General features: G+C 52.8%; 9 protein-coding genes across 9 annotated transcripts, besides 2 other annotated features; 4 read left to right on the top strand and 5 right to left on the bottom strand.

Annotated features, from left to right (window-relative positions):
* Positions 1-2,930: 2,930 nt before the first annotated feature.
* On the top strand, positions 2,931-5,685 carry BO72DRAFT_503946 (putative C6 transcription factor; the record flags this gene model as incomplete). The annotated part of the gene is made up of 7 exons (XM_040949130.1): positions 2,931-3,071; positions 3,179-3,727; positions 4,070-4,126; positions 4,175-4,326; positions 4,382-4,555; positions 4,602-4,952; positions 5,005-5,685. The coding sequence occupies 7 exons, from the start codon at positions 2,931-2,933 to the stop codon at positions 5,414-5,416; spliced, it is 1,836 nt and encodes a 611-aa protein (XP_040795252.1). The 3' UTR covers positions 5,417-5,685.
* A 2,070-nt stretch (positions 5,686-7,755) lies between these two features.
* On the top strand, positions 7,756-9,634 carry BO72DRAFT_21425 (putative eukaryotic translation initiation factor 3 subunit EifCl). The gene is made up of 2 exons (XM_040939702.1): positions 7,756-8,223; positions 8,348-9,634. The coding sequence occupies exons 1-2, from the start codon at positions 7,915-7,917 to the stop codon at positions 9,467-9,469; spliced, it is 1,431 nt and encodes a 476-aa protein (XP_040795251.1). The 5' UTR covers positions 7,756-7,914; the 3' UTR covers positions 9,470-9,634.
* On the bottom strand, positions 9,630-10,207 carry BO72DRAFT_21421 (uncharacterized protein). The gene has a single exon (XM_040939700.1). The coding sequence runs from the start codon at positions 10,093-10,095 to the stop codon at positions 9,772-9,774; it is 324 nt and encodes a 107-aa protein (XP_040795250.1). The 5' UTR covers positions 10,096-10,207; the 3' UTR covers positions 9,630-9,771.
* A 113-nt stretch (positions 10,208-10,320) lies between these two features.
* Positions 10,321-10,677: a sequence feature (Protein overlapping with rRNA (BO72DRAFT_21431, RAK71237.1) was converted to a misc_feature.).
* A 109-nt stretch (positions 10,678-10,786) lies between these two features.
* Positions 10,787-10,885: a sequence feature (Protein overlapping with rRNA (BO72DRAFT_21431, RAK71237.1) was converted to a misc_feature.).
* BO72DRAFT_21428 (uncharacterized protein) lies at positions 10,834-11,514 on the bottom strand. Its single transcript, XM_040939704.1, has one exon. It carries the CDS (start codon positions 11,419-11,421, stop codon positions 11,026-11,028), a length of 396 nt encoding a protein of 131 aa, XP_040795248.1. The 5' UTR covers positions 11,422-11,514; the 3' UTR covers positions 10,834-11,025.
* Positions 11,515-11,714: 200 nt separating this feature from the next.
* On the top strand, positions 11,715-13,574 carry bna5-1 (kynureninase). Its single transcript, XM_040939697.1, has 4 exons — positions 11,715-12,002; positions 12,058-12,416; positions 12,474-12,957; positions 13,013-13,574. The coding sequence occupies exons 1-4, from the start codon at positions 11,828-11,830 to the stop codon at positions 13,450-13,452; spliced, it is 1,458 nt and encodes a 485-aa protein (XP_040795247.1). The 5' UTR covers positions 11,715-11,827; the 3' UTR covers positions 13,453-13,574.
* A 508-nt stretch (positions 13,575-14,082) lies between these two features.
* BO72DRAFT_453896 (ER membrane protein complex subunit 4) lies at positions 14,083-15,339 on the bottom strand. The gene is made up of 3 exons (XM_040946091.1): positions 14,907-15,339; positions 14,458-14,807; positions 14,083-14,389 (listed from the first exon to the last, which is right to left on the bottom strand). The coding sequence occupies exons 1-3, from the start codon at positions 15,042-15,044 to the stop codon at positions 14,314-14,316; spliced, it is 564 nt and encodes a 187-aa protein (XP_040795246.1). The 5' UTR covers positions 15,045-15,339; the 3' UTR covers positions 14,083-14,313.
* On the top strand, positions 15,290-18,734 carry BO72DRAFT_453895 (putative AP-2 adaptor complex subunit beta). Its single transcript, XM_040946090.1, has 7 exons — positions 15,290-15,401; positions 15,458-15,726; positions 16,056-16,240; positions 16,310-16,385; positions 16,455-16,819; positions 16,872-17,300; positions 17,351-18,734. The coding sequence occupies exons 2-7, from the start codon at positions 15,688-15,690 to the stop codon at positions 18,408-18,410; spliced, it is 2,154 nt and encodes a 717-aa protein (XP_040795245.1). The 5' UTR covers positions 15,290-15,401; positions 15,458-15,687; the 3' UTR covers positions 18,411-18,734.
* cwc25 (U2-type spliceosomal complex subunit CWC25) lies at positions 18,635-20,532 on the bottom strand. The gene is made up of 4 exons (XM_040943515.1): positions 20,366-20,532; positions 19,761-20,249; positions 19,584-19,706; positions 18,635-19,529 (listed from the first exon to the last, which is right to left on the bottom strand). Exons 1-4 carry the CDS (start codon positions 20,389-20,391, stop codon positions 18,839-18,841), a joined length of 1,329 nt encoding a protein of 442 aa, XP_040795244.1. The 5' UTR covers positions 20,392-20,532; the 3' UTR covers positions 18,635-18,838.
* A 295-nt stretch (positions 20,533-20,827) lies between these two features.
* BO72DRAFT_417621 (SH3 domain protein) lies at positions 20,828-25,323 on the bottom strand. Its single transcript, XM_040942610.1, has 3 exons — positions 23,072-25,323; positions 22,924-23,019; positions 20,828-22,867 (listed from the first exon to the last, which is right to left on the bottom strand). The coding sequence occupies exons 1-3, from the start codon at positions 24,876-24,878 to the stop codon at positions 21,078-21,080; spliced, it is 3,693 nt and encodes a 1,230-aa protein (XP_040795243.1). The 5' UTR covers positions 24,879-25,323; the 3' UTR covers positions 20,828-21,077.
* Positions 25,324-25,465: the final 142 nt, after the last annotated feature.

Genomic DNA, 25,465 nt, shown 5'->3' with positions numbered 1-25,465 from the left:
CCCAAAAGACGACGACAATCGATGAAACACCAGCGTCAACGAAGGGAGGACGTCTGATTTCTACCCATGGTCCATAGGAACAATTTGCCGTTTCAATTTGGCCTGAGAGTATATCATAGGCTTGCTTGTATACGAAGGAGGCCGAGGAGAAGTTCAAGTATACGCTGGAGAACAGTACGTAACCACGGAAGTTAACTAACTAGATGTTGTAGCCAAAAAGGGAGATGCGCGCCTTGGGCCTGGGGCTCGGATCCCCAAATTTCATGGATGCTGCTTCCGAGCGCTAGGCAAGTCACCGCCTACCAGTTCCAAGCATTCAGCCCTGCAGAATTAAGACTATTTACTGTGATAGGCAGGCGGACGGCGACTCGAGAGCTGGCCAAGGCCGCTCGGACCACCTCAAAAGAGAGCAATATTCGGCATATTATTTAATTATGGATCATGGATCATGGATCTTTGTCCGCTCTCCGGCATTCTATTTTTTTTCACATACTAGTATATTAGTCTACATACCTATTTCTCTCTAGCCTACTTCGACTACTTGCCTGTGGCTTTACCTTACCTAGGGACTTCAAATAAGCAATAAGATAACTCTCTTGCCCGAAAACTTCCAGTATTGACCAGCTTGGGATTTTTCGAGACGCCACGAGCTGGCCGTTCAAGCTTACCGCAGCGAGCAAGGCAAGCGGGCATATGATCGCCATGAGGCCAAGAAGATCGCGCCCACCAGGTCAGGTGGTTGATTGGAGGCGAGTCTGGATTTTCCGGCACCAGCAGGGACCGAATGGGCTCAAAGCACCGGTCCAAATTCCCAAAAATTCCGGTCTTCTATTATCGATTTGGTAAGTAAGTCCGATGCGATGGTAGACTATTTGCCATGGTACCTACCCCGTACAGTGTAAGACGGCCGTGAGCCATGAGCCGTGAGCCGGTAGTACTCCGTAAATGGTTGAAACCGAAGTAGTACAAGGCACGGTTGAATAAAAAAGACCCTGAGGCCGACAACCCGAACATTAGCCGCTGGATCCCGCCCCATTCCATGCTAAGCGATGCAAGCAATTTTCAAGCCTGTCGCTTGTTTGTGCTATGATCTGAAGAAAAAGTCGCGGACCACTCAGCCACTTCGCCACATGGCATATGACGTTCACTGGAGTCCAGGTTGTCGCCGCACAAAGCCGGAGTATCAAAGTACCAAGGGGGTTGCGAGTAAGTACAGCTTGTCACTCGCATGCAACGCATCCATAGGCCCTTGCTAGGCCACATCAGGCAAGGGTGCCAGACACCGTGGACCATCAACCTCTGGACCCCTTTCCCTCTCATATACCACTAATCACAGGCCTGATACAGCGCTTATATTAAGTCTGGCCCATCCGCCTTGAGGATGAGTATACCTGATGGGTTTCCGAATGGAATAGTCTAAATCCAAGGCCGCCACTAGTCCATTTGGATGACTTTTCCACCTGTGATATTGAGTCTTGAGGTGATGAGACACGAATGGCATGGATTTGCTCCATGCCGGGTGGCTCTTCTTTGATTTCCTGCGGATCCATTCTCCCCTGTCCCCTTACCTGCTCTTTCTTTCCCCCGACCTGTAAAGTTGCAGATTTATAATATTTTTCTCGCGTAGAGTTGCGATCCTTGCACTAGTCGGCGCGTGCTACTGGTGCATGTCTTTGTTACCCTTAGGTAGAGGTGTAGCCAGCACACATGCAGCTTGGAGAGATAACATTGGGCAAGCAATGAAACTTCACCCTTGTTGACGAACGGTCCGCGGTCGATCGATCAGGTAGTAGTAGGTTTACGGCGCCCATTCGCGGCGCAGCTGGTGTTCAATCATCGGATTGACGAAGAACGCTGATCGGTGATTCAATATGACATTAGATCCAACCCAGGCTGCCCCACGAAAGGGGTAGGTGTAGTTATTTCTGAGCAGACTCATTGAGGTTCGGGGAACAGGCCGGGGGTCGAGAAGCCGGCGCGCCTGTCCGCGTCATGAACAGACTTGTCTTGATACGTAGCCGATGTGGGAACCTGTCGCGGATCAAACTGGTACCGCGACTGCGAAGCTAATGCTCCAGCTCCAAGCTCAACTTCCAGTCGTTCCCACCACCTCTGTGATTGAACCACAGGTCTCTTCTGGCCCTCACTGAGAAATTCGTTGAGATGCTTGATTTCTTCCACTCAGGCTGTCTCGCGTTGCTAGTCACTGGCTCTGCCACTCTTTCCTTTTCCCCCTCCCTCGCTTATTATTCATCTCTCTGTCGATTCCCCAGTCTTGCGCTATTGGAGCCAGCAGCCAACTCCTCGTAATCCAATCGCCGCCCAACACTGCTTCCTGCTAAGGCGAGCTCCGTGCTTGTCATCTTTCTTGCTCTACTCCGCCTTCAGTCCTTCGCTTTGTGCCCGGGCATAGTGTTGAAAGATCTTAGACGATCTGATCACGTGTAGGCTTTGCTCTTAGTCTGTCAAGCCATCCCAACCACTGTTGGGTACATATTTCGATTCCTTCCCCTTCAACCGCGTCGGTGCCTGCTCACCCCGGTGGTTCCCCACATTCTTTAACAGCCATCGATCGTGAGAGCCTTCTATCTCATGGTATTGAAACAAAAATATGGCCTTTGTTGATATGCCGGAAGCGGGGCGTCTGTTTGGCGACAATTGAATGATCAAGGCTACGCCTTGTTACCAGGCATATGACATGAACCTCGACCTGCCTCATCTGCTAGATTAGGTAAACAATCAAGATTGTGCCGAACTTCCTTGGGGAACCTTGATGAGACACGTCCTTAGCAGCGTGTCCATGTGCCCAACTGCTTCGGTGCTGACCAAGCTAATTGTGAGCAACCTGACTCCAGCCCTAGGGATGAGATAGGCTGTCCGGGCTCTCAACCACCCCGCCTCCGTCGCCGGAAAGGGGCGTGCTGGCTCAGATGGATCATAATCACCTGGGCAGAACTCTGCCTACCCTCGCTCCAGGGCCACGCGGCGCGTTTGCAGCCCCAGTGACAACAATAGCAAAGTCAAGGAAGAACTCAACTGCTTGCACGTCATGTAAGGCAGCGAAGAGGAAGGTAATCGTGAACACTACCCTTCCCTCCAGACAAACACATTCTTGCTCATTGTGAGGGTGCTTCCACCTAGATTGTGCCGATCTTTGAGCTAACCACGCGGACTATAGTGTAGCGGACGCCCGGCCCCTTGCAAAGCATGTCAAACCTCCAAAGTTGCATGTGTTTTCGATGAATCCCTCGACCTCAGACGCAAAGTCGCCGTGAGACGCACTCAGGGGGAGCTTCAACACTATAAAGGCTTGTTGGCCAGCCTATTCAACAAGATTCGCGATGCGGACGAGGCTGAAACCTATAAGATCCTGGAAGCCATTCGTTGCAATGAGTTCGAGGATATTGCCACGGCATTGGAGGGCCTTGAGCTGCCCAGCACGGAGGAGTCCAGCAGTGACTCAAGCTCAAGCTCGGAGGACTCGGAGAGTGAGGAGAGTGAGGAGGCTGAAGATGACAGTGAATCTCCGAAAGAGCTCTCGGACCCCGAGAAAACCATGCGCCTAACAATCGAGAGGCTCTGTGATACTCCTTTGTATCAGGTACCATCATATTGGACCTATTACGACGCTGATGACTTTGCCGTTTCGCATCTCGTATCCCTGTACTTCACTTGGGATCATCCATTTTCCCAGATCCTTGACCAGGATTCGTTCCTATTCGACATGGTAGCCGATCCGCAGGCTACTCCACAGTTCGAAACGTTCCAGGTGTCTGAAGAGTTCGAGTTATCCGATGATTTTGAGATACCTCCAGGATTCGAGATGTCTCCAGAAATCGGGCCGCCTTCAGAGATCAAGTGTGTCGCGGAGGATGAGAGTTCACCAGATCCAGATCTCAATGAGAGATTCTTAAAGATAGAAAGCTCCCCGAACATTGGAAAATTGCGAGAGTTGCAGCGTTCTCCAGATATCAAAATCTCAGCAGAGGACAAGACTGAAGATTCAGAGGATGATTTGAGGGCCAAACCGGATTATCAAGGAGCAATCGAATTGAAATATGGGCTGAAGGGCGATCCGCACTTCTGCACATCACTTCTCGTGAGCAGCATTCTAGCAGTCGCAGCAGTAGGTAATTCTCGTTCTTCTCGTTCGGCAATGACTAATTTTGACCAGACGTATTCCGATTACCCAAAGATCTGTGCTATCCGAGGCATCGATTCAACACGTGGCCAAAATTTTTTTGAGGAAGCAGAAAGGCTATGGAAGGCAGAGCGGGGCCGGCCTACATTAGCCAATATTCAGGCAGTGACCTTGATGAGCCGTTTGTATGCTGCATATGCTCGCGTTCGCTTCATATGTGCACAGACTGACGACGGAAAGTCTGCAATTTCAGGGCCAACGACAAGCCAGCTGGCTGATGCTAAAACAAGCTGTACAACTTGCCAAAGACATCGGACTGTTCCATTCCCCGAGAAGGCACTGGGGATCAGACATGCCGGCCAAGACCCGACATGTCTATGCAGTTGCCGCCTGGGGACTGTACATAATGAACTCGTAAGAATGTCAATTCCATTTTGCCTCACTTCGCTAAGGCGTGCAGGGAAATGTCATTCGAGCGCGGCAAGGCCCCAGATCTTGAGCCTCCGTGGTGTTACCCTGACACAGCGTATGATAACGACAAAGGAGTCGTATGGAGTGCATACCCGCGTTTTAAGGAGGATGATTTCCAAGATCTGCCAGCCCAACTCGGTGCAACTTTCAACCGCACGATCCTTCTAGCAAAGATCGCTGTGAGGATTCAGGAGTTCTTGTTCATCGAATCATGGGGCATGTCGAAATCTGAGATCGAAGCATCGGCAAATGACTTGATGACGCAATTGCAAGTCGTGAAAGAAGGCCTACCAGCCTCAGAGGTTGAGCAACGAGAGCTTCCACATGTCCTACTCGTTCAGTGAGAACCCCAGCATGAATGTCACCCCCTACCCCTCTGACCGTTTATCAAGTATCAAATACCATCACACAGTATTGCTATTTTTCGAACATCTCTGGGATCACCAGCTTGTGGAAGCAACCCCCGAGCAGGCCCGTTCATACCGACTCGAGCCGGCGAAGAAGGTTGTCGAGTATCTCGGTGTGTTTGAAGCTAGATTCGGACTGCGTCGAGTACCAAGACAAATGTTGGAGCCTGCCAATCGCAGTCTTCTTGCTCTGCTAGTCTTCGTTGAGGATGAGGAGTCGTGGGAGCCAATAATAGACCTATGCCGGTTCATGGCGGCGTGCAGCACAAGGTTTGTTCTGGCGGAGCAGATGTGTCTCCAGTTCGAACGGCTAATCAAAGCCTCTAATGCCGTTTTACCACAAGAAGCGTACGAGGTGCTAAAAGGAAGAGGTATTAATGCATCCGACTGGCTGTGAGTCAACGCTAGCAGGTACTGTCAACGAGATGGACAGACGCACAGATTCACCCACAAAACCAGTGAGACTGACCGATTATGTGGCATCACAAATTGTGACATCGGGCATTGTGACCTCGGTTCGTGTCAAGCAGGATGAGTGTTGCCGAAGACTCGTCAAGCCTAAGCATGGCTGTGACGAAGTTTCCTGGATTATTGTCTTGTGTGCACTCGCAAGAGCCGCGATTCGCTTCGTGGTAGATTCGTGGTAGCAATTCTCTGGAGAACCAGAGTGACACGCCACCGCCACTATTGGTAATGGTCTCCCCGATCAAAGTCGAGCTCGTTCATTGAAGTAGTGACGAGGTCTCTGCAGTGTTTTATGGGGATGAGAGTAACCACGCTATTGCAGTTCTGCATCAAGAGCCTTGAGCGGTGTATGTCGAGGGCAAGAGGAAGATTGCGTGGATAAAGCGAGTACGGAGTAGAGATCTCTGGAGAATGAGGAAGGAAGAAGGAAGCGAGGAAGAGTGATTGCGAACTGGAGTGTAGCAGTGAGAAGAAGTTTGGGACCACCAACCCAGGGCTGAGGCCTGACATATAAGCCGAATGAAGCGTGACCAAATGACAGTCAAGTAGGATAAGTTCTCCGGAGAAGGGATGCCCAATAATGAGCTCTGGAGCGACAGTGGCACTAGCAACCTTGGTTGGCGGCAAGCGGAAGGGGCACATGGCCTTGTCCTTCATCTCCACAGACTCGGATTTCCCAAGTTTATACTTGGCTTGATCCGGAATATTCTGTCCACTGGCCGGACCTCCTTCCTGCCGTGCAAGCTATGTGTACCTGTGCCTGTGTGCCTGTGTGCTGTATGCTGTGTGTGTGTGTGTGTGTGTGTGTGTGTGTGTGTGTGTGTGTGTGTGTGTGTGTGTGCGTGGAAGATCATGGGCGTGGAGTTCCGATGCGGCAGTTGACCCTCGCCCTTTTTTTTCGTAAGAAAAAAAGGGATAGAAACACGATTCAGGTCGTGGCCGTACCTGCAGGGAGCACTGTTTACTACTACCTAGGTAGTCACAAGTAACAACTGACCTACATACCATATTCATTACATTATTCTATTCGACCTACCGAACCGGCTAGGCCCTGCTGGCAGTCGAATCCTTTACGCTATCACTTTTTCTTGACCAAACCAGGTCTAGAGCATCGCATTGTGCAAGGAATAGAGCTCCAAGGTATGATTCTCAAGGAGAATCCTATCCGAGATCTATGATAATCGATGCGGATATCAGATCTTGATACCTTGTATCGGTCAGGTCTCATCCTTGAATCTCTGCCCTCTGAAGAATCGGACTGGGAGGAACTGCCTCTCCTATAATGCACCGCGAGTCATTATAAATGTATTCATTTCCTCCCAACATTCCGGGACGAAAGCAAGGCACTCTGCCTTCGGCTCCATGGGGAGGGTGAGCTACTACGACGTAGCATAGGTAGGTTACCACCTCGCTTCCAATCCAAGGTTCTTCAAGCGGCCGGTAGAAGTATCCGGCTGCCCTCCCACCCAATCGGAGGCGTGCTACTCACCTTGCGTGCCACTCACTCCATGCTCCCCGTTCGTCCCTCCATGCCACACCTCATTCCCATTATATACCTTATCCATGACTCTGGAATACTCGAGTGATCTCAGCCACGGATGGGGGCTCCCAAGTTATATCAAGTCGTGTTCTCGGAAAACTGAAAAGGGCGCCATAACGGTTTGGATGGGATCTTGCCTTGTGCAAATAAGCTTCTCACACTCCAAATTCTTACTACGCATTTTTATTTCTCTGGTGTCGCTCACCTATGTATGCTTGGCAGATTCTCTGGGTATTGATCGAGCTCTATGTGGAAGACATGACTCAGTATTGGGATCCCTTTCATACTCCTTGATCACGGCAAGTAAGAGTATACTGGTTCGAAACACAATACTATAAAGTGATTCTAGTATAGTTATAAGAGCTATTGGGTGTTCCTGCTGACTCTAAAGATAAACAGGTCTTCAGGTTACTTGGTATCGATAACCTTACTATATGTATTCACCAGTTCCGTGTTGAGCCAACAAGCGTGGAGGATCCTGACCTGTCTAATGTGACCTGATCCTAGCTCCGGCGATCTTTGCATGCTCATCACCATAGAAAACATGGATTATAATCTGTGACCGACGCAGTGGCTCTGTAATTTCAGAATGGACAGGTAGTAGAAGGCACGGTAACCTATGGCGAGCGGCAAGCCTTTAGGGGGTTTTGGATCTGTCGACTGCATAAATGAGTCAGCAAACCAGCTATGCACAGATAAGATAAGCACAAATCCGTCCAAGCGAAAACCCTCAAAATTCAACTCCGCCGAAACAATCCAAATCCCACACGCCGACGCCAAGTAGCTACGCCTGACGACTTGCCCCCTCTCCTGCCCTCTCTCCACCCATCTCCGCCCCCCGCTCACTCGGAAATCTTATCATCGTCAACAGTCGCTTTTCTGTTGCAAACATGTCCTACGAAGAGCGCGCCAACCAGCACCCCAACTTGGGCGACGAGTCCGATGTTGAGGAGGAGGCCCTTGTCAACGACTACCGCGAGCAGGTCAACTATGATGATGGCATGAGCGAGTTGGACCGGACCACATCTCTTGGAGCTGGCTCGCAGGCACAGGATCTCCAGGCACAGCTCGCCGCCGCCGCGACCCCGCTTGAATACCAGGCCACGCTGGAGACTAAATTTGCGAGCTACGATAACTACTGCAGCCTTTTCCACTACATCTTGAACTCGGACGGCCCCGTTGAGTTGGAGGTTCCTTCGGTATGTTCTTTCCCCCGCCCTGCTCAGAACGTCTCGCGCGTCGAGGTTTCGTTGAAAGTTGTTGTGTGATCGACGTGAACGTCGGCATTCTGGACTAAAATCACCTAACCTTCTGTTTATACAGTACTACTGGGCTTGGGATGTCATCGACGAGTTTATCTACCAGTTCGAGTCCTTCTGTCGCTACCGCAACCGTGTCGCTCGCAGCGGCTCCAACGAGGAGGAGGCGCAACTCTTGCGTGAGAACCCGAACACGTGGGGCTGCTACTCCGTCCTTAACGTCCTTTACTCCCTCATCCAAAGGTCGCAAATCAACGAGCAATTGGCTGCCATCAAGCGTGGTGAGGACCCATTGGCCGTCGCTGGAGAATATGGCTCTCGTCCTCTGTACAAGATGCTGGGATACTTCTCCATCATCGGACTTCTGCGTGTCCACTGCTTGCTCGGTGATTTCAGCCTCGCCCTGAAGACTCTTGATGACATCGAGATGAACAAGAAGGCCATGTTCGCCCGTGTTATGGCTGCTCACTTCACGACCTACTACTACGTCGGTTTCTCTTACATGATGATGCGCCGCTATGCCGACGCCATCCGCATGTTCAGCCACATTCTGGTTTACGTCTCCCGCACCAAGAACTTCCAGAAGGGCGGCAACAGCTACGATGCCATCGCCAAGAAGAACGACCAGATGTACGCTCTGATTGCTATCTGCGTTGCCCTCCACCCCACTCGCTTGGATGATACCATTCACTCGGCTCTCCGTGAGAAGTACGGCGAGCAGCTCAACCGCCTGCAGCACGGTGGTCCCGACGCCCTGCCTCTGTTCGAGGAGCTCTTCCGCTCTGCCTGCCCCAAGTTCATCAGCCCCACTCCTCCTGACTTCGAGAACCCTGCCCTCAACGTTGACCCGGTCGATCACCACACTGCCATCTTCATGGATGAGGTCAAGAACACCCTGTACAACCCTACCATCCGTTCCTACCTCAAGCTTTACACGACCATGGATTTGAAGAAGCTGGCCGGCTTCTTGGAGGTGGAGCCTGAGAAGCTTCGCTCTTGGTTGCTGATCAACAAGCAGCGTAGCCGCCAGGTCCGCTGGGTTGAGGGTGGTTTGTTGGAAGGTGAACCGGCCATCGCCAACGACTTGGACTACGCTCTCGAGAAGGACCTCATTCACGTGAGTGAGACCAAGGCTGGACGTCGCCTTGTTGATTGGTACCTTCGCAACCTCGCTCGTGTCTACTAAATTGACAGCCCAATACATCGATCACCGTCTTAGACGCAAGAGCTTGAGGCTTGAGATCTCGGAGATGCGATCACTCCGTCTTCATAGCCACAAGGGTCGATGGTATTCACGTGGACAACACGGCACTCCCAATGCCGATTGACCGGGCAACTCGACCCTATGGATGCACGAAATTGAGGTCAACAGTGACTTGGTGGCTTAACCTCCCACCTCTACCCCCACCCCCCACCCCCTTTTGCCTACTGATCCTCTCACCTTACCCCGCCACTCAAGTTATGATGCCTTTTATTTCTATCTTCATATTATCCCTCCATGTTGTTTTCTTTCACATGTCCATGCTTTTTTCTTAGGGTTGGGGCCTTGAAACCGATCAGGTTACGGGGTTGGAGTCGACACAAAAGAAATTCTCGAGGATTTGATAAATTCGCGGCGTATTCCATTATGCTTGTGCTTTGGTTTTTGCTTACTGTTTCGACGACATTGTCCGGTCTGGGCTGTGCATCATGCTTTTGTTTGTTGCTTGCTTGCACAGTACCCAAAAAGAATGCAGCTGGCAGAGCACAAGGCTGTAGTGATTCCATGATGAAATAGATGATGACGTTATTTAATCCTTTCCATTCTCCCATAAATTGTGCAAGTATGAATACCTTTACGCGCCTGAAATCCCAACAGAAGCGGAGTGGGGGTATATTATTTACAATCTATTCGGTTAAGCATAGCTATGTTGTGGTAGTTTGATGCACGCCAACTCCCAAGTATAATACATGGGCAGAACAGAGCGCGACTGCCTTCAGAAATGGGAGCAGGAAAGCCCGACAACCATGATCCGCAAGACCCTTAGCGACCCCCTCCTACTCGAGAACGTCGAAACTCGTCCCGCAACCGCAATTACTCGAAGCTCTCGGGTTGTCGACAATCTTGAACTGACTTCCAATCAGCTCCATCGTGTAATCCACCGTACTTCCGTGAAGCAACTCCAACGAAGGTTCATCCATGACGACTTTGGCCTCGCCGGGTCCGGCAGGAGCGTCCTCCGCTTCGAAGACGGTATCTTCTTCGGGGTCGATCTTCGACGCTGCTTCGAGGGACATCATATACTGAAACCCATGACAGCCGCCGCTTGTCACGGTGATCCGGAGGTGGTCGTAGGGGTTTTCCTCCTTCGTGGCTGACGGGGAGGAGGTCGGGTCTGTGATCTCACGAAGCCGCTATAATGCGAAGCCGTTAGTTTAATACTCGCGACTGAGTGCAAATAGGTAGAAATCAAGGACAGAACAAAGGACTTAGGCGAAAAAGGAACAAAGAAAAAAAACATACAACAGCCGGGATTCGCTGGTGGTCACCCACCCAACTACTAACCGGCCGGCGTGTGGCTTGAGTACGGCTGAGCGGACGGGAAGCCCTATTTTCCACACCCTGTGGTCGTATGTACTGGATGAAGAGTGGTCATGGTACTTCTTGCGATGATACCATATGACCTCCCTCCTGCCACTGCCATAGCTTGGGGTTGTGCATATAACCCGACTCCCGTCTGATTCATGAGTACCCAGCTTCCATCACAACCCAACATACTGAAATATGAAGATGTCGAAAGAGAGATAGAAACCTACTTCTGCGGCCCGCGGGGATATCTTGATTGTGAGTTCTTTTCCATCCTCGTCAACTCGGGGGTTCTGTAGGATCTTCGCGTTCGTCCGGATCGCTGACGAGGAGAAAGGGTAGCGCTGGCGGATTGCATTGTGGAAGACCACGGAGTATCGCGGAGTAAGCTTCTGGGACGCGATGCCTCTCGTAGCTTTCTTAAGAGGACGCAAGCTGGACCGGAGGGATGCCGTGTCGCAAAACGATGCGGCGAAGTTCACCGGAGGCGCGGCCGATGGCGAAAACGCGGAGATGGATGAGTGAGGTCGCGATAGCCGGCGGACGACGGATGATATTACCGGACGAGACATGATGGTCTTCAAATATCTCCAAGATCAAGGAGCTAGTGGATTGGCGGCGTTATCGTGGTCACTGACGTCTCGGGTTGTAGAGAGGCGTGACTGATTATATATCATCATCCCAAAGATACTGCCGTTAGTCAGAGTGAGCGGCGTGGCGTCATTGGTTAATCGGCCGTCGGCAGACATCGGCAGAATAATCACCGTGCAGTTGCCCGCCTTTCTGGCCGATAACCGATCGCGGGGAACTAAACCGAACCGCGAGCCGGGTGCCACTCGTGCTCTAAGAGCTAACCCTTGTCGAGATTTGACTATAGCACTCGGTCTGACTTCTCACATCCCTCATAGTCACCAGCTACTGATTGGTTTTTTTCCAGCTTCACAAGATAAAGGACTGGCTTCTAGCGGATCAAACGCAATGCTTCCCGATCTGCAAGCAAAGCGCGCAAATGGTGGTCCCCCACTTTCTGACTTTACAAGAGAATATGCGCAATCGCTTGATGCGCAGGATCCTCTACGTCACTTCCGACAGGAATTTCTCATCCCCTCGAGAAATGATCTGAAGAAGAAGACCTTAGCTCTACCGGATGGATGTACGTCAAACGAGCAAGTTTTCTGTTGCATGGACCGTGGATTAACCAGAAGCAGTGTTCGTTGATATAGATAACGAGGAGGCTGAGGAAATATCCATCTATCTATGCGGGAACTCCCTTGGAGTCCAGCCCCGCAATGTTCGCAAGTATATTGACCACTATTTGCGCGCGTGGGCCATTAAGGGTGTGACGGGACATTTTGTATCGCATGATGACCAGCTGCTTCCACCCTTTGTCAACGTTGACGAGGCTGGGTCGAAGTTGATGGCGCCGATTGTTGGAGCTCACCCTGAAGAGGTTGCCGTGATGGGTACGCTGACAGCGAACCTGCACCTGCTGATGGCGAGCTTCTACAAGCCTACTAAGGAGCGATACAAGATCATCATCGAGGGCAAAGCATTTCCAAGTGATCATGTATGTGTCGGATCTTGGGCGAGCCGGAAGAGCAGCCACTGACATACGAGGAGACAGTACGCCGTTGAGTCTCAGATCAAACACCACGATCTTCGCCCAGAAGACGCCATGGTTCTCATCGAGCCCCAAGACTCCGAATTCCCCACCTTGCCCACCGAGCAAATTCTTCGTGTCATCGATGAGCATGCCTCGAGTACAGCTGTAATTCTTCTCTCTGCCATCCAATTTTACACTGGGCAGTATTTCGACATCGAGAAAATCACCGCGTATGCCCAGTCGAAGGGCATTTTGGTTGGCTGGGACTGCGCCCATGCGGCCGGCAACGTGGACTTGCGATTGCATGACTGGAACGTGGACTTTGCTGCATGGTGTACCTACAAGTACCTTAACAGCGGTCCTGGCTGTATGGCGGCCCTTTTTGTCCACGAGAAGCATGGCAAAGTAGACAGAAATAAGATTGGCACTGCAGAGCAACCCTTCCGCCCGCGCTTGTCAGGTTGGTGGGGAGGAGACAAGCAGACGCGGTTCCTGATGGAAAATAGTATGGTATCCCAAGATATCTCAAGCCTCAAGCTCTAACTTCACACCCCCCGCAGACTTCGTTCCTCAGACAGGTGCCGCAGGCTACCAGCTCTCGAACCCGTCGGTTCTGGATATAAATGCGCTTGCGGCCTCCCTCGAACTTTTCAACCGGACTTCAATGGCGCAGATCCGGGAGAAGTCCCTGCAAATAACTGCATACTTGGAACAACTCCTTCTGGAGTTTCCGTCCGAGTCGCTTCCAGAGAGACCGTTCAATATAATCACACCCTCGAATCCAGCAGAGCGGGGTGCTCAACTCAGTCTGCGCTTGGCACCGGGTCTTCTCGACGGTGTTCTCGAGGTTCTTGAAGAGCACGGTGTTGTGATTGATGAACGGAAGCCAGACGTCATTCGAGTGGCGCCTGCGCCTATGTACAACTCGTACATCGATGTTTGGGAGTTTTGTCAGGTCTTTCTGAAGGCCTGTCAGCAGGCTTTGGACGCCCGTAAGTGAACATACAACTTGTGTATCTGTGATTTTGGAAAGAAAACCTCTCAACGACCAAATCCTTCCATCCTCTTATCCATGCAATCGACCGTGACCTATGAGATTTCCGGGTCAACGTCAACTTTTAGCAAGGCTTCTGGGACGATGACAAACATATAATCCAAATATACCACCAGTCATATTGACAAATATAGATTGGAGCTTCACCGAAGGGTCTAATCTTTCAGTAGGTGTCCTTGGCTCCACATGTATGTATATCCTGTTCATATCAAATCATCCGAGGCAAGAGATCGCTTTCGCGGTTCCTTTAATACATGGCAAAGAGAAAGTATTTGGGGCAGTACGAAGTGGGCAGTTCTTAAGCCTGCTATGTAGGAATAGATTTCCTATGAAATACTTATTACGTATAGTAGCGGAAATAACCTACTATCAACCATATAAATTTGTCGGTTGTCTTTACTAAACAACGCCCAAGTCCGGCCTGTTACAGCAGTACTTACTAAAAAGGCCCGTAATCAGCTCCTTTATCATTACACTGGGCATATATAAGCGGATCGTACCCAGACTAATCAGGCTGCAGGATTGACCAAGATTGGCCAGCCCACACCTGATTATAGTCTTTCAATGGTCCTTGTCCTTGAAGCTCCGCTTATTCTGGGAGTTCGAGCGGCCCTACCTAGTAGTGTGGCCATCTGTACTGTACAAAAGTATGGCAACTGCTACACACGAGCAACTAGTACGAGCCTAGTTGCCGAAGGATTCCGGTTATTTTGCACGAAAGACTTGTTTCATATCAACCCTCGGGCCATTTTATACTTTCTGTGCGCCACCATTCTGTACCTAATATAGAACATAAACCCTGGAGATTCATCCAAATGCAAAATAAGCCGGCTCCAACGATTGACGCTCTGACTCCCACGCTAACCAATCTGATCTCGTAGTCCTGTGAAAAAGGTAGAATGTTAGCCATCCGTCCAGCCCAGCAGCCGCGCGAGAAGAGAGCCCACTTACGGCAGGAGACCCATCGCGTTGACCTTCCAGATACCCAAGCAAAGTAAGACTAGCTGCATTACGACATAAATGGCCTTGACGCCCAGAAGCTTGCCCCGTGTGCCTTCGGTTTCGAACTTGGTGAAGACGGTGTTGGTATTGATGAGGCCTTGGATCGGGCCCTTGAAGAGCATGAAGACCATCATGATGCTGAAGATTTGGAGACTGTTGCCAGACATGTACATCATAATCGCGTTCATGGGGATTTGCTTGGAGGGAGCCAGGGCAATCTCCCAGGCCTTCTTCAACTTCAGGGTATCGGTCTCCTCGGGCTTGGTCGGCGCGGCGGTGGTTGATGACTGTTGCGCAAGCTGCGGACACAATTATAAGGGTTAGTTCGGTGGCCTCGGAGGTGGGGGGGGGGGGGGGGGGGAGAAGGGGGAGTAGGGAGTATTCATGACAGAACATACATTTTTACCGCCCATCTTCTTCGAATAGCCTGGAGGATCGGGGATTTTGGCGGCCTCTTTGCTTGGGCGCGGCATCGGGGTGTTTAGCCTGACCACCCATTCTGGGGGTGGAGGCGGGTTGAGAGGTTGCGCAGCCATCCTCCAAGTTTGTTTAATGGACTCAAATATGAGATAACGAGGAGGGAGCTGAGCACAAGCGAGCGTAGCGTAGTAGAAGGGTTGTTGATGGGCAACGGTGCGGAGAAGGCAAGCTGGAAGAATGTTGATTGATGATGATGATGACAACCCCCGTCGTCCTCCTCCATCCGGACTGGGAATTTCTCCACAAGCGGCGGGCGGAGTTGGCGGCTCCCGATCCACTCCTGATTCTCAATCCAACCCAGACCCTGATCGAGGCTCGTTCCCCTTTTGACCCTGTTAATCTCGACTTTGGATTTCTCTCTCGACTGTCAGATCGAACTGGGGGAGACAGTGATTATTTCCCATTGAACCTAGGTTCGACCCTAATCCGCTTCCGCGCTCATTCCTCCGTGCGACGCTGACTCCTTTAGCACTCGCCTGCACACCCCTCTCCCTTCTCGAAAGGTCATGGAAGCTGCGGCCAGCTAAAGATCTCCTCCCCCTCGAAGCTAGCATACCGACACGAACCAACGTCGCTATACATGCACATGCGATTTTGAAACACCATCACCTTCACCTGCAAACCCTGCGCCAGCCCTGTTTTGAAAAGTACCAAGCCACCGAACCTCGCCCGATTCGTCACCTATAACCCTCCGACGCAATGAGTTCTAGCGGGGGAGATGCGAAGTTGTTCGCAAGGGTATGTACTTGCGCATGCACTGCTCTTCCGTTTCGTCGGTCGCTTTGAGGCCTTGGCCTGGTGACTTCCTATCATCCTTCCGCATCTTCCCCCTCCTCAATCCGTCAAATCACACTCGACGGTAGCTCTCTTCCATACGAACCGAGCACTGTCCTATTCCTTCCTCCTCGCACCCTTGGGGCAACCTCTTTTCGGTCATCCATGAAATCCTATCCACCTCACACACTTGAGTCTCGCTCGTTCTAGAGGAGACTCCCTGTGATCCCATGTTTCTCAGTGTGGTCCCCTATAGTCCGCAATATGGCTTACCATTCTCTCAATCTAAACAGGGCAAAGTCGCCGAACTGCGCCAGGAGCTCAACAGCGGTGGGAAAAAGGATAAGAACCATTCGGCCAAGAAGATCGCCCTCAAGAAGATTGTCGCAAACATGACGATGAGCAACAATGACATGGTAGCCTTGTTCCCGGATGTGATCGGTTGCATGAACCTGCCCAGTCTGGAAATCAAAAAGATGTATGTCGAGAGGGCGAAAACCGATTGCGGATACAATTGTTCGGCGCTGACTTGTCTTTAACGATACAGGTGCTTCCTGTTTCTGGTCAACTACTCCAGGGCGAAGCCAGATATTGCGCTCAAGGCGTTGCCGATTCTGGTCGATGTATGGATGATGCCCATCTTTCTTCCCCCACCTGGATGCACTTCGATGGAGTTCCTAACGAGCGCATAGGATATGGAAGATTCCAACCCGCTCGTGCGTGCTCTGGCTTTACGAACGATCTCATATGTCCACGTTCGCGAGTTTGTTGAAGCCACAGTCGCACCGGTCAAGCGATTGATGCAGGATATGGATCCATACGTCCGGAAAACGGCCGCCTTTTGTGTCGCGAAGCTCTACGAGCACGATAAGAAGATGGTTGAAAGCTCCGACCTGATCGACCGGTTGAACAGCATGCTTAAGGACGAGAACCCGACGGTGGTATCCAGCGTCCTTGCCTCCTTGGTAGATATTTGGGGACGGAGTGAATCGATCTCTCTCACCATTGACTACGCCAGTGCGTCGAAGCTGGTTTCGATCCTACCAGACTGCTCTGAGTACTTACTCCTGTACCCGATGAAACCAGTCTTTTGCTAATAAGACCCATAGGTGGGGGCAATCATACATTCTCGAAGCCTTGATGTCCTATGTTCCTCAAGATTCCGCTGAAGCGCTCTTGCTGGCAGAGCGTATTGCTCCTCGCCTGTCGCATTCCAACTCTGCCGTCGTTCTGACTTCGATCCGGGTCATCCTTTACCTCATGAACTATATCGCCGACGAGAGACATGTTACCTCGTTAGCGAAGAAGTTGTCACCGCCCTTAGTCACCCTTCTCTCCAAGCCCCCAGAAGTCCAGTATTTGGCTTTACGCAATGCCATCTTAATCCTACAGAAGAGGCCGGAAGTCCTACGGAACGATATCCGCGTCTTCTTCTGCAACTACAACGATCCGATCTATGTCAAAGTAACGAAGCTGGAATTAATATTCATGCTGACTACGAAAGAAAACATCTCTGTGGTGCTCGCGGAGCTCAGGGAGTAAGTTTGCCTTTTGATGTCCTGACGATCGCACAGCTAACAATGGTTAGATATGCCACAGAGATCGATGTCCATTTCGTGCGCAAGGCAGTGCGCGCGATTGGCAAATTGGCGATCAAGATCGAGTCGGCCGCACGGCAGTGTATCGACACCCTCCTTGACCTGGTCAACGCAAAGATTCCCTACATCGTCCAGGAAGCGACCGTGGTCATCCGAAACATCTTCCGCAAATACCCCAATCAATACGAGAACATCATCAGTAACGTCATCCAGAACATCGACGAGCTCGATGAGCCAGAGGCCAAGGCCGCTATCATCTGGATAATCGGACAATACGCAGACCGCATCGAGAACTCTGACGGCCTTCTTCAGGACTACCTCGCCACCTTCCACGACGAAACCATCGAGGTTCAACTGGCCCTCCTGACCGCAACGGTGAAGTTCTTCATCCAACGCCCAACCAAGGGCCAGCAGCTGGTCCCCCAAGTGCTGAAGTGGTGCACGGAGGAGACGGACGACCCCGACCTCCGCGACCGAGGGTACATGTACTGGCGGCTCCTCTCCACCGACCCCGCGGCCGCCAAACAAGTCGTCATGGGCGAGAAACCGCCGATCAGCGCGGAGAGCGAGAAACTCGACCCGAAGACGCTAGAGGAGCTGTGCTTGAATGTCGGCACGCTGGCCACGGTATATCTGAAGCCTGTCCAGCAGGTCTTCCGCAATGCGCGGACCAGACGATTGCAGTACAGCCCCGCCCTGCAGAAGCCGCAAGAGGAAGCAACCAGCGCCGCCAGCTGGCAGTTTCCCGCTGCGGCGGCACAGGTCGCGGCCAGTAGTCCCACGGCCGCGACGGCCGCCAACCCGACGGGCTTCCCGATGACCGGCGCGGCGGCGGGTGACATGAACGCCGCCGTCAGCGCCGCGGACAACTACTTCAACAGCGTCGGCAGCCAGCAGATGGCCGCGCTCGATCTGGGCGGTCGCGGCGACGGCGGTGCCGGGGGCGGTGGCGCGTCGCAGACCCAGTATGTGGTCAACCAGAATCAGCAACAGGTCTATCAACCCCAGTTGGCTGGTGGTGCGGCGACGGGAGAGCTGTTGCTGCTGTAATATCCTCTACGTAGTATTCCTGCTCATTCCGCTGCGTCCGTTCTTCATACTTATTTCATTGGGTTTTCCCCTTCTTGCATTCATCCTTTGAGCGATGCCAGCTTTTTGATCGCAGGCAGGGACTTGTGATACCTCTTATTATTCAACATTTCTATTATATGTATCATTTTAACTACACACAAAATGTAAAGAAGTTGGTGGGGGGGGGGCTGGATTCATGGTTTACAATTTTTATTGTATATCATACACACTTCCTACCCAATCTGCCTGCCTCTAGCAGAATTGAGGTGTATGGACACTAGTTTGCAAGATTGTCATTATTGCGCCAACCATCGATTGCAATGCACCAAAGACGCCGGGGACCATTGGATTAAAACATAGTAGTGGTAGTAGTGGTAGTAGTAGAGCGCTGCACCTAACGAGAATGCTCACTCATCATCATCCAACCGAGCAAGTCCACCACGACTACGTTTGAGGCGGTCATCCAGATTGTCTTCCTGGAGTTGGCGATGAAGACCCGACACAAAACGGCCTTTCTCAGAGCGATGCTTCTCGTCCTCCTCGAGCTGCTTCTGTTCCGCAGCGGTAACCTCTGCAATACGCTGACGACGGGTTTCCTCCATCTCGTCTGCGTTGGAAAGCATCTCTGCCAGTTTGCGCTGACGTTCTTGCTCCAAATCCTTGGCTCCCTGCTCCGTGTTGTTGTTGTTGTTGTTGTTGTTGTTGTTTTTGCCATCCTGCAGGTTCCGGTCACGATTGTACGAGTCCCTCGGTCCTCTGTAGTCCCTTCTGTCAAAGAAGCGATCGGATCTCTCTCGTCGATCGCGGTCACGGACGTCCTGACGAGCACCATCTCCCCGGTCATCAGAACGGCGTCTGTCTGAGCGATGGCGATCAGGTCGGGGTGACGGCGATCGATCACGGGGCGCATCCCGACGAGAAGAACGGTCGTAACGGTCCTCTCGGTCACGGTGATGCCTGCTGGAGTACTCTCTCTCGCTGCCGTCTCTGTCGCCGCGATCGCGGTCCGGGTCTCTTCTGTCGTAGTCGCGATCTCTGCGATCCCTGTCCTCCCTCCGATCCCGATCCTCTCGGCGATGATGATAACTCCGGTCGCCCCTCTCATCCCTCCGTCTTCTCTCCGAGCGATCCCCCGCAGCAGCTCTGGGTGACCTCTCCCTCTCCCGGTGCGACCTCCTATCCCCCTCATCGCTATACCTCCTACTCCTCCTACTACCCCGATGATCCCTCTCCCTGTCCCTGTCCCTACTCCCCTCCCGCCGCTGCCTCCTCTCCCTTTCCCTATGCCCCGCTCCAACACTCGCCCCCGCACCTCCCACCGCCTGGGACCCCCTCCTCACCCCCTCCTTAATCGCACTCTCCAAAGCCGCCTGCTCCCTCTTCCGAATCTCCAACAACGGATCCGCCAGAACCTTCGCCATCGTATCCCGGGGATTCGTCCCTGCAGCCGCGCCCGCGGCACCACCGTCCCCCGCACCCGCGACCGCGACCGCGCCCACCCCGGCGGCCCCCTTCTTCAGCGCCTGACTCTCATCGTTCTTCAGCAGAATCTGATCGAACCGCCGCTTGCCCAAGAGGTACCCTTCCATCTCCTCGGAGTAGTGGCCCGTGGCGCTCGACGGCTCCTGGTACATCCAGTCGACGCGCTGGATCTGGCGCGGGGCGCCCGAGTCCTCCTGCAGCCGCTGGAGTTCCTGGATCTGGCGCTCTTCGTCCCGCTCGCGCCGCAGCTGATCGATGCGTTTGCGCTCCTCGAGGGCGCGTTTCTCTTCCGCCCAGACGCGCTCCTGGTTGCGGAGGAGGGAGGGGTGCCATGATCTATTTTTTTGGAGCTGGTTAGTTGGTTGGGTGGAGGGGAGGAAAGGGCGGGGACGGGGTTTGGTGATAAGGACAAGGAGGATCTGGAAGGGAAGGTCGGGTGAGAGAGGACGTACTTCTTTAGGTTGAGATCACCACCCATCTTTGCGGTTGCGAATTAGATGAAGATGGGATAGGGGTCTGGTAGTAGTGGTGGTTTGTTTGGTTGGCAGATTGTTGTGAGGAGAAAAGATGGATGGAAGAAGGATGGAGCTCCGGCGGTTGTGACGATGCAGTGCCACAGGTGGGTGGGTTGTTCTTCCTAATCAGGAAGGATGGGTCCGGTCCCGAGTCGGGGCCCGGGGGCGGTGGCCGGAGCGGACTGCAAGGTGCATGCGGTGGAGGACCAGCCACAACTTGCAAAGAAGGTTGGCGCCACTGCGGGTCGCACTTTCTGCCCAACTTGTCGACGGACTATCTTCGGAGTGCCTTTGGCCACTGCATGAATGGTGCAGCTGCTGTACTATACAGAACATACATCGTACAGTGTAGTGACAGACAAGGATCTACTACGGAGTAGACTAATACTAGGAAAAGATCATCAAAGATTCTGCAGTTGTTGATGTAATGGAGTATGCCGACAGCAAAACTAAAACAACAGTCATCGCAGTGCATTGGCAGTTACACTGAACGACATTCAATGGATAGATAGGTACAACAAGAAAGGTAGGTAATATATGGAAGCAGATCATAGAACGACACCACGCCTATGCTCACACAGACCTCCTGGCAAGCTTGTGCGCAGTACACATACCAGCAGATCTCTCCATTAGTCTTCAACGCGTTTCCTTATTTATCCCAGCCAACATAACTCCGAGGCATCACACGCCATACCTTACATTCTCCACTCCGCAAGTCATTCAGCTTGAAGCTCTCCATTTTGACCTTCTTGCTTTCTCTGCCCTGCTCCCAGGCGCGGATCTTCTTCTTCGTGCCGTCCCAGTCAACGACAATGCCTACGTGATCGGGCTTGCCAACCTCGGAGCTGTACTTTTGATGCATGGTGCCACGATGGCCCTGGAACCGTGCGTTCCGGAAAGTCACAACATCTCCTGCGCGGATCTCATCATTTTGCTGAACCGAAGCATTGGCCAGGTTAGAGTAGACAAGAGCACCGTAGGCGCGCGTGCCAACAGGAAGCAGGACATCAGACAGAGGACTGAGTAGATGCTGCACCAGGCCATGTGGGGTACCATCCGCGACAGTAGTGTTCTGGATTCCATTGACTGCATTCGCAATGCGCGTGCCAATCTGGTTGTGGGCAGTCTCGAGTTGATCTTGACGCGGCTGATGAGGAGGCGCCTCGTGACGCTGTTCGAGGGCCGCATCACTGGGATTGCGAGCATCGAAGTTCACAGTGATCACAGTTTGGGAGTAGTCGATGAATAAGATATAAACATCCTTGGTCACAGTAGACTTACCGCCCCGCTTGGAGGAATTTGACTCCTCGAATTCGAGAAGAACATCCTTGCGATTCTGGAAAACCGGGGGCGGGGTATTGGGTTGTGTCCACCAAAGAGTATTCTCTGCCAAGTCAACGTCCGTGGCAATAAAGCCTAAATCGATAGATGGACGGGAAACATCCATAGATCTCCGAACACTGGGCTGGGCTCTTGGAATGTCCAGCGATGCACGATTGCTACGAGGTGTAGGCGGAGGTAGACTAGGGGGCGGGGGAGCCATTGAGGCGCGCTTTTCGCGAGGCGACGAAATGGACGTCTCGCCATAAGGCTGAACGGGTGAAGCTTCATAGAGATCATCGGACTCGTCTTCAGCGGACCGAGGAGGCATAGGTGGAGCTTCCACCGGGCCGCTGGGAACTGGTGGCGGTGGTGGTGCTCTCGAAACAGGCACGCCATGCTGGGGGGCAGTATAACGGTAAGGATCATACTCATCATCATCGCCGCCATATGAAGGCTCTCTTTGCGGTGGAGGAGGTGGAGGTCCTCTAGGCGACTGTATTGAGTCTCTGCCGGAACTCTTTGGAGGCTGGATCGGCGGGGGAGGGGGCACTGCGCGTGGGGCAGATAGTGGAGGGGGAGGCGGGAGACGAGTCTGGGGCGGGCTTCCAGGAGATCGAAGCGAGTGTTCGTCGGTCATGACACCTTCGTCGAGGCTAGAATCGCGGCCGTGTGACTTCAGAGCATCCTTGAATTTAGCACCAGATGCGATGTCCGTGTCGTAGTCGCCATCATATTCAGTTATTTCGCCTTCGGTACCCTCGCCAGCTTGGCGGGGCTGCGAAGCCATGCTTGTCCGACTGTCGGTTGTAGACCTTCGCCGCATATTGACTGGAGGAGGGGGAGGGATGGGTCTACTCTGAGATGGGACTGGGGGATTGACTGGTACTGGGGGAGGAGGGCGGCTCATTCTCTTGTCTGCAGGGAGTGTAGGTGACAAGGGAGATGTTGTATCGTAGGTCGATGCTCGGCGAGAGTCGAGATGGTCGGGGAGCGGAGGTGCTGGTTGCTCTGCTGCTGCAGTGGCCGGCGTAGCGTTCGGATGCAGGGACAATTCGTCATCAGATTCGTCTCCTGGATCAGCAGGTGCAGCGCCCTTGGGTGGGGGCAGAGATTGAGCTAGTTTCTCCAGATTAGGACAAATTAACACCCAGCACTAGTTTGAGCAAACTTACATCCTGGAATCGGCGGAGGGGACAAAGGCTGTTCATGAGGAACTGGAGGTGGTACCGGGCGCGTATTGAGTGGGGGAGGGGGAGGAACTGCGCGCTCTGTGAATGGTTTCAGCAATAGCCCAGGGGTATTAAAAAGCATCTTCCGTACCTTGCGGTGTAAATGGTCTATCGGCAGACATACGCCGTTGAGGAGGTTCTTCATGGACAACTTCCTCTACATCAGGAACTTCGTGTGCAGCATGCTGCTCAGTTATCGGACTTGCGGGAGACTCGTCCTGTTCTTCCTCCTGTTCTTCCTCTTTCTGGACATTAGGATAAACTGGAGGCTTTCCTGCATTCATTCCAGGCAAGGCCATGATAGGGACGGGAGGGGCTGCGGCGGGACGGGAGCTCTCATCATCAATGGCTCTCTCCGCCTCCACAGTCGCAGGCGCCTTAGGTTTGCGAACTGCACCAGGAATAGGCATCCCACCAGGGGGTCCGAAGAAACCCATCATACCCATACCACCACTCATCTTTGCCATTCTCTCTCGGAGTTCCATCTTCCGCTTGACCTCAGGGTCAATTTCCTCCTCTTCGTCCTCGTCCTCGTCTGGCTGGACTGGTTCCTCGGCTTTTTCGTTATCCTCATCTGACTGCGGTTCATCTGTACGTTCTGCCTTTGCCTGCGCATCCTGAGCCTGTGCTTGACGTCTAGCCTCTGCACGAGCCCGCTCGTCGGAGTCTTCCTTGCTCGTGGAAGTTTCCTCCGCATCCTCCGTGTCGGCAGCAGCAGAATCATCCGCATCATTGGTGTCACTGGCGAGCTCCTGCGCAGGTGGGGGTGGCATTGCATGCTGCGGCACAGCTGGTCCCACTGCTTCATGGGCAGATTCTCGTGCCGCATCGTTTGCTTCGGCTCCTTCGGCTGAAAGATCTTGTGTAGGAAGAGTGTCTTCGTGGGATTCGAGACGCTTCTTCGGAGGCCGCTTCGCCTTTTCCTTCTTTTGCACAGCTTCGGCATGACGTTGAGCCTGTTCCATCTGTTGTTTCTGGAGAAGCGCGATACGTTCCTTGAGACTTGTTGGCTTGGGCTGATCCTCCGCGCCTTCTTCCGGACCATCACTTGACAGGGGACGGGCCTCAGACACAGGAGGCTCTCGCGTAGGAAGTTCTCTCGTGACTCGTTCTTGAACATCAGGATCTTCTTCTCTGCGATATACCTTCTGCGGGGGAGGCTCTCTGGGCGGAGGTACATAGGCGTTCTTACTAGGTGGCGGTGCAACAAACGGTTTCCGGATAAACGTGTTGGAGCTCTGAGAAAGGCCGCCTGGCTTGAAAGGCGCAACTGGCGGCGCAGCAGGCTTGTTGAACGCCGCAATACGATCCTTGAAAGACGACCCGGTAGGCTTCTCGGCGACAGCGGGAGGCGGAGGCTTGGATACAGGTTTGGGGACGGGTTCACCAGCATCCCTCGTCGAAGGTTGGGGAATGGGAGCTGCTACCGGCTTAAACGGAGGGACCTCACTTGCCGGCGATGCCAGAGCTGGAGGGGGAGAGCTAGGTGGCTGAGGTACGGCCGCCGGTGTCTTTTCAACCTCGGGCTCAGGCTCAGGCTCAGGCTCAGATTCAAGCTCGGGCTCTGGTTCGGGCTCGGGATGGTAGGAACTCTCTGGAGCAGGGATTGCAGGTGCAGCAGCGGGCTCCGGGGGTGGCGGAACCGGCTCTGCTTCCTTTCTGGGTCTGCTGGGACGAGTCGGTCGCGGGGGTGCAGGGGGCTCATATCTTTCGACGAAATTCTTGGGGAAAATGCCCTCTACTTTGCGCCCGGAGTCGTCCGCATACTCACCAAAGTACCACTCTGCATCTTCTTCAGCTGTGACGGTTATAATCTGTCCGATAGCGAAATTAAGGTCGTCATCGTGGTCCGAAGAATACTCGAAGACCGCTCTGACCGTGAATGGCGGACTGGACATTTGGCAAGTTGGTGGTTCCCGCCACGGAGGTGAAATGGATGACTTGGGATCGGAGGAATGGATTGAATCGAAGTGACAGGTGGGATATCTGCAGGCAGAAGCACTAAATTATGTACGGCTTTATGCACCAAAACATATGCGAGATGTGCTTCACTGCGAGGTGGTCTGCTTTGAGGACAAGGAAAATAACAATAAGAATATGTCAGCCTGGTGGACTGACGTACGTCAGAGCATAGCGGATGGAGGGGGTGGGATCGGACACGCTCGCTCACACACCGCCAGAAGGACAGATGGTGGGATCCAGGCTAGTGAGAAACTTACTGCAGTCAGGAGGACACACTGTCCACGGAATAATAAATTATTCACAAAAGGGAAGGTAGGAAGAGAGGGACTATAGAGGGAGGAATTGAGAATTAGAGGCGGAAGGTAGGGAATGATGAGCGGGGGGGGATTTGGGGGGAGGGGGGGAGGAGAGGGAGAGGAAGAGGGAGGAATGAACAGCGAGGATGGATGTAAGGAAATGTAAGGCAAGTACAGTCAGTTACGACAAGTAGACTAGACTGTAGTTACAAAGTCGTTAGACTCGT

Source organism: Aspergillus fijiensis (assembly GCF_003184825.1).
Source record: "Aspergillus fijiensis CBS 313.89 unplaced genomic scaffold BO72scaffold_109, whole genome shotgun sequence".
NCBI classification, from domain to species: Eukaryota; Fungi; Ascomycota; class Eurotiomycetes; order Eurotiales; family Aspergillaceae; genus Aspergillus; species Aspergillus fijiensis.
The sequence above is the reverse complement of the archived record's forward strand: the minus strand, read 5'-3'. Positions and strand labels throughout refer to the sequence as shown.

Coding starts and splice junctions, on each gene's coding strand:
- BO72DRAFT_417621 (XM_040942610.1), bottom strand. CDS start 24,878: ATGTCCAGTCCGCCATTCACGGTCAGAGCGGTCTTCGAGTATTCTTCG. Junction 23,020..23,071: donor TAGACCATTTACACCGCAAG/GTACGGAAGATG, acceptor AACCATTCACAG/AGCGCGCAGTTCCTCCCCCT. Junction 22,868..22,923: donor CCCTCCGCCGATTCCAGGAT/GTAAGTTTGCTC, acceptor TGGAGAAACTAG/CTCAATCTCTGCCCCCACCC.
- BO72DRAFT_21428 (XM_040939704.1), bottom strand. CDS start 11,421: ATGTCTCGTCCGGTAATATCATCCGTCGTCCGCCGGCTATCGCGACCT.
- cwc25 (XM_040943515.1), bottom strand. CDS start 20,391: ATGGGTGGTGATCTCAACCTAAAGAA. Junction 20,250..20,365: donor GGTGATCTCAACCTAAAGAA/GTACGTCCTCTC, acceptor CCAAAAAAATAG/ATCATGGCACCCCTCCCTCC. Junction 19,530..19,583: donor TCGCACCGGGAGAGGGAGAG/GTCACCCAGAGC, acceptor GAGGGATGAGAG/GGGCGACCGGAGTTATCATC.
- BO72DRAFT_453895 (XM_040946090.1), top strand. CDS start 15,688: ATGAGTTCTAGCGGGGGAGATGCGAAGTTGTTCGCAAGG. Junction 15,727..16,055: donor ATGCGAAGTTGTTCGCAAGG/GTATGTACTTGC, acceptor CAATCTAAACAG/GGCAAAGTCGCCGAACTGCG. Junction 17,301..17,350: donor GTGCTCGCGGAGCTCAGGGA/GTAAGTTTGCCT, acceptor AACAATGGTTAG/ATATGCCACAGAGATCGATG.
- BO72DRAFT_21425 (XM_040939702.1), top strand. CDS start 7,915: ATGTCCTACGAAGAGCGCGCCAACCAGCACCCCAACTTGGGCGACGAG. Junction 8,224..8,347: donor TTGAGTTGGAGGTTCCTTCG/GTATGTTCTTTC, acceptor CTGTTTATACAG/TACTACTGGGCTTGGGATGT.
- BO72DRAFT_21421 (XM_040939700.1), bottom strand. CDS start 10,095: ATGGGAGAATGGAAAGGATTAAATAACGTCATCATCTATTTCATCATG.
- bna5-1 (XM_040939697.1), top strand. CDS start 11,828: ATGCTTCCCGATCTGCAAGCAAAGCGCGCAAATGGTGGTCCCCCACTT. Junction 12,003..12,057: donor CTTAGCTCTACCGGATGGAT/GTACGTCAAACG, acceptor AACCAGAAGCAG/TGTTCGTTGATATAGATAAC. Junction 12,958..13,012: donor GCGGTTCCTGATGGAAAATA/GTATGGTATCCC, acceptor CACCCCCCGCAG/ACTTCGTTCCTCAGACAGGT.
- BO72DRAFT_453896 (XM_040946091.1), bottom strand. CDS start 15,044: ATGGCTGCGCAACCTCTCAACCCGCCTCCACCCCCAGAATGGGTGGTC. Junction 14,808..14,906: donor AGAAGATGGGCGGTAAAAAT/GTATGTTCTGTC, acceptor TTGTGTCCGCAG/CTTGCGCAACAGTCATCAAC. Junction 14,390..14,457: donor AACGCGATGGGTCTCCTGCC/GTAAGTGGGCTC, acceptor CCTTTTTCACAG/GACTACGAGATCAGATTGGT.